This window comes from Medicago truncatula, chromosome 4 (assembly GCF_003473485.1).
Source record: "Medicago truncatula cultivar Jemalong A17 chromosome 4, MtrunA17r5.0-ANR, whole genome shotgun sequence".
Lineage (NCBI taxonomy): Eukaryota > Viridiplantae > Streptophyta > Magnoliopsida > Fabales > Fabaceae > Medicago > Medicago truncatula.
Genome location: NC_053045.1, coordinates 44,426,557 through 44,432,556, shown reverse-complemented (window position 1 = coordinate 44,432,556; position 6,000 = coordinate 44,426,557). Strand labels below are relative to the sequence as shown.

General features: G+C 31.9%; 1 protein-coding gene across 1 annotated transcript; it reads left to right on the top strand.

The window, feature by feature from the left end:
• Positions 1-297: 297 nt before the first annotated feature.
• On the top strand, positions 298-3,629 carry LOC25493246 ((3S,6E)-nerolidol synthase 1). Its single transcript, XM_013601689.3, has 7 exons — positions 298-575; positions 681-957; positions 1,065-1,431; positions 1,706-1,924; positions 2,006-2,144; positions 2,405-2,653; positions 2,880-3,629. The coding sequence occupies exons 1-7, from the start codon at positions 432-434 to the stop codon at positions 3,204-3,206; spliced, it is 1,722 nt and encodes a 573-aa protein (XP_013457143.1). The 5' UTR covers positions 298-431; the 3' UTR covers positions 3,207-3,629.
• The last annotated feature ends 2,371 nt before the right edge of the window (positions 3,630-6,000 follow it).

The window sequence follows — 6,000 nt, the reverse complement described above, 5'->3', positions numbered from 1 at the left end:
AATTGAAAAACAGTATGAATAAGTAAAAATCACAGCCACTCAAAAAAAAAAAAATAGAAAAATACATTAAGTTTGGTCTTGTAGATAATTTATTGTTTTTTTAATTGGATATTTTTTTGCGTGTAACTCCAACCTGTTTGTTTAGTTGAGAGAAATTTCCTACCGTTTTGTTCAAATGTACTTGGGGTGTCGTGTAGATGATAATTTGGGGAAGAAGTGGTTTATTTATTTAAATAAAAAAATCGATGTTTGAAAGCAAAATAAATTCGACATAATCTTTAGTTATGTTAAGATGATGTTTGGTCAAAGATTGCCGTACGTGCATGTTTTTCACGAACAAGCATTGGTCTATAAATCCAATGCTTATTTTATGCGTTTCTCGTATCTCTCTTACTACTCAAACCAAGACACGTTACTAACAATCTAAATCTATGGCTTTTTCTCTTTCTTTCGCTACTTCAACCAAACATTCAACGTTTTCTTCAAACAAAACCTCAAATATTTTGGAGTATAATAAAACCAATTTAACTTCTGTCTTCAATCAAATTCATATTCCTAAAAGTGGTAAATGCAAGGTACGTAATGAACATTTTTTTATCCTTTTCTTTAGCTTCATATGGAAGTTTTTTAGACCATTAATTTGTAGCTAATTAAGCTGATTTTTTCAATTAATCATTTAGGATGACCTTCATATAAGACATGCTAAAGCATTGGATGAAGTTAAGCAGGTATTTGTTAGAAATATAAGAAAAAATACGGACGAATGTTTATCTATGGTGGATTCCATCCAAAGATTAGGCATGGAGTACAATTTTGAAGAGGAAATTGAAGCAACACTTGAAAGGAAGCACACTATGCTTAGATTTCAGAATTTCCAGAGAAATGAATATCAAGGACTGTCACAAGCTGCATTTCAATTTCGTATGTTGAGACAAGAAGGGTATTACATTAGCCCAGGTTTGTTTTGTGATAATTTCTTTTGCAAATGTGACTTTTATTGTGGAACAAATGATGCATGATGTAAGCTACATGAACATGACCATGTTTTTTGCTGCATCTTACAGACATATTTGATAAGTTTTGTGACAACAAAGGCAAACTCAAGTATACATTTTCTGAGGATATAAATGGAATGATTGCATTGTTTGAAGCTTCTCAATTGAGCATAGAAGGAGAAGACTGTCTTGACAATGTAGGACAGTTCTGCGGCCAATATCTTAATGACTGGTCATCAACATTTCATGGCCACCCTCAAGCCAAATTTGTGGCACACACTTTGATGTATCCAACTCATAAAACTTTGTCAAGATTCACACCAACAATAATGCAATCACAAAATGCAACATGGACAAACTCTATACAGCAATTTTCAAAAATAGACACTCAAATGGTTTCCTCTTCACATCTCAAAGAAATTTTTGCTGTTTCCAAGTGAGTCCTACTTAACTTTAAGGGCACATGTTTATGAATCAAATATCTAAACATTGTATTAAATTTTTTGAAAAGTTTAAAAATTATTTTGTTCAAGAATTTTTTTCTATATTTATATTTTTTAACAAGTCATACATATATATATGATTGATTGATACTTTTTGTCGGTGTAAAACTTTTCACACTAACAATGTTTAAAAATTAAATTCATTCTTAAAATTGATATTTGACCGTATTACTAATGATTACAACATTTATAATCATGGTCATATAGATGGTGGAAAGACTTAGGTTTGCCAAAGGACTTGGAATTTGCTAGAGATGAACCAATTAAATGGTACTCGTGGTCAATGGCATGTCTCCCAGATCCACAATTCTCTGAAGAACGGATTGAGCTCACAAAGCCTCTATCCCTAATTTACATCATTGATGATATATTTGATTTTTATGGAAACATTGATGAACTTACTCTCTTTACAGATGCTGTTAAGAGGTAATTATGTGAATCCTCACTCAAATAAAATTAAACCATACTAGTAATTTTTTTCTTAAGTATTCTTTTGTTTGAACTCAGATGGGACTTGTCAGCTATTGAACAATTACCAGACTGCATGAAAGTGTGTTTCAAGGCTCTTTATGACATAACTAATGAATTTGCTCTTAGGACATACATCAAACATGGATGGAATCCTTTAACCTCATTAATAAAATCGGTATACCCTTATTCTAAATCTTCAGTAGATCTAGTCTTATGTGTATAAGCACGGATACCGGAGACACTGACATGTCGATACCGCAAATAATTTGAAAAAAAAATCACATAATCAAGTGTAATTATATGTGTCGGCGTCGGACGCGACACGTGTCTGATACCAGGACACGTTTAATCCGAGAAGTATTCATGCTTCATAGAACTATCATGTTATCTTCTACTTAATTAATTGTGATTAATTTGGTTGTTAATTAATTACAGTGGGTAAGACTCTTGAATGCTTTCTTGCAAGAAGCAAAATGGTTTGCTTCTGGGAATGTTCCAAAGTCAGAGGAGTATTTGAAGAATGCCATAGTAAGCACTGGGGTACACGTGATACTTGTGCATGCTTTCTTTTGCATGGGTCAAGGTATAACTGAGAAAACCGTGTCTCTAATGGATGACTTCCCAACCATTATATCTACAACAGCCAAAATTCTAAGGCTATGTGATGACTTGGAAGGCGATAAGGTAGGAAAACATCACCTATGTTTCTTTTTTTGATAAATAAAACATCACCCATGTTTCCAACTTCATTAATTCTACTTTAAAATATTGGACCACATGTACCAAAAAGTATTGGACCACACGTAACAAAAAATATCTCCTAGAAAAGTGTACCAAAGAATAAATATTGGACCACAAACAAATAAAACTAACATGGTTTAACATTTGAATTTTTAAATAATTATTGCAGGATGTTAATTGTGAGGGTAATGATGGGTCGTATTCGAAGTGTTACATGAAAGATAACCCAGGAGTTTCTATTGGACTAACAAAGGAGCATATGAGTGAACAAATTTCAGATGCATGGAAACAACTCAACAAAGAATGTTTGAACACAAATCCATTACCCTCATCTTTTACTAAACTTTGTCTCAATGCTGCACGGATGGTACCAATAATGTACAATTATGATGGGAATACTCCTTCAAAGCTAGAGGAGTATGTGAAATCGTTGCTTAATGATGGTGGTTACTTACAAAGTATTCATTCCCCAACATCAGAGCATTCTACAGTATGAGCATTCAAATTTTGTGAAGTAGCTAGTCTCACCTTCATACACATACTACTAGAGAGAATCACCAAATTACAATGAAATTTATGTATTACTTACTTAACAATTGAGTGCATGTTTGAAATTACGGTAAGTTTCCTGATTTTACCGAACCCAAGTCACATAAAGTGTGAATGTACAGTCATATGTGCTTGGGACTTGGGAGTTAGGAGCAAAATCGATATAGTCCTTGTTTGGTTGTTTGGGAGCTGGGAATTAGGAGGAAAAGCATATAGACACTTCTGGAGGAGGGGGAAAGAGAAAGATATTTTTCATTTATTTGAGATTAATGTTTGAAAGGGAAGCAAGAAGATAGTTATGATTGATTTTGTTGTTGTTGTTGATGAGATTTTAATAAAATGAGGAAATGATTTAGAGAATTTGCAAAAATTTTGTCAAATCATTTTTGATACATTTTGAGTTCTTTCATATTTAAATGTTTTAGTTTTACAGCCTCAAGTGACGTTTGAGAATTTAACACAAAAATTAAAATCTCTAAAAAACACAATGATTAAAAAGGTTAAAAACAATAATCCATCCGTCCCAAATTATATGTCATTTTGAAAAAAAAATTGTCCCAAATTGTATTTTGCTTTACAATACCAATGAAACATTAATTTTATTTTTCCTATTATATATTTAACTATTTATTACTTTATCTCATTCCAAGTCATTCATTTATCTTTTCCATATCATTTATTAATGACAATTTTGTAAAACAACTCATAATATCTCTTTCCCAAACAAAATTAATTAATTTGGGAAAGAGAAGAAATGTCTGAATTGTTGTGGCTAGTCGTTTGACTATGAGAATATTTTGCGTGGAATTCTAGTTTGAATCCGGGTTAACACATTTCCTTTTGTCGTGTATATTTATTTGAGTACGTGTTGACCAATAACAAAATTAAAATAGTAAAATATTTTTATCAATTGTCGTTATAATTGGTGGATATTAGTCATTGATATAAGTGTAACACTTCCTCTGAAAAAAAGTGACACTAGATGGCCATCAATGAATTTTTGTGTGGGATGGCGTTAAATGAATTGTTTTCGAACTTCTTTTTGGTGGTGGTCACGCTTGTTTATGTTCTAAATGGGGTTGATTTATGTAAGAAATCATTATGTATAATAAAATTTAACCATGCCCTCAGTGCATTGGTTAAACATTCTACAAATGAAAATTTTGTCATAGAAATATAAGATATTATTTTTGACCAAGTAACGATTATACAAGTTAAATCAAGAAAACTTGTTTGTTTTCATGAAAATATAATTCAAAGAAATTTATACAGAAAAAATAAGTTTATTTTTGGGCCAAATATGGAGAATGCTAACCAATGCTCCAAGGGCATTGCTTAAGCATCCAAAACAAGTAAATTTTCATGAAAATAGGAACAAGTTAACCCGAGAATAGACTATCTATTTTAGATAGTTTCTTATCCCACCCTACTAATTTCTCATGCGCCATATAACATTTCAGATTATATGATTCGAAAGGTGTGAACACATGTTCTAATCCGAAGCAGGGGTGGACGATGGGAAAAAAACTAAATATTTTATCAAAAAGAATAGACCATATAAAGAAATGACCATATAAAGAAATGGACGTTCGAAGCCAAAAACAAAATACTAATTAAAAAAACTAAAAGCTAAAGTAAACTTTGAAAATTACTTTTTTGACATTGATAACTTCACATTGACACAAGTAAAATACTTGACATATCCGACAGCAGTTAGCTATCGCTAGGCCAGCGGTAATTAACTACCGCAGAATTCTCTCAATTTTCTCAAACACGCAGATACACAACAAACTCCACTTTTTTTTTCTTTGGTGTTTATGTTTTACCACTATAGCAATGATTTATTTATTTTGTTAATTTAGGGAGATTACAATAGCAAAATAAGTAGTTGAGTAGATTTTAATTTTTGTAATAATTTCTTCACGCTGGTTTCCATCAAGTTTCTGGAAGTACGGAGAAAATAAGAGGAGTAGGGAATGAAGGATTTGAAACAAAAAAAAAACATGAAATAAAGAGAAAAGATCTAAAAAAACTACAAGATTAAATTATATATGGGCACCATCGGTATGTTAGAAATTTGAAAATTTTGCATTTTTTAATGCAAATTGAAATTGAAGATAACATACTCTGAATTTTAGTCATGTGATTGTGATGGGGATAAAGATGACAGATGTGGGTGTATTCTATGACAGCTGGACATTTGAGACAAAGAAGGAGGATGAGGCTACCCGATGAGAGAGAATAGGAACAAACAAATAATATCAATTGAAGAAATGAATTCAGCTAGTTAACTGCCGCCGGATATGTCAACGGTAGTTAACTACCGCTGGGGGTATTTAAGTATTTTATTTGTGTCATAGTGTAGTGAAGTTTTTTATGTCAAAAAAGCAATTCTCCTCTCACATATGCAAAACAAAGACAATGTTACCTACACCTAGAGCTGTCAAAAATGGGCCGGGCTCATGGTCCGGCCCATTTATCCATATTTTTGGGTCGGGCTGGACCTAAAAAAACTAACCCAAAAAATGCACTCGGGCTTTTTTGACCCAAGCCCATTTGATCCATACAAAAGTTGGGCTGGCCCACTGGGCTTTGGTCGGCCCATTAGCCTATATTTTATTTTATTTTTGTTAAAAAACAATATATTTTTTTAAAAAATTATTAACTAATTCAAAATTTATTAACAAAAAAAATATTTAAATAAATAAACTTAATAAATATGGATGAATTTAGCTTAGAGT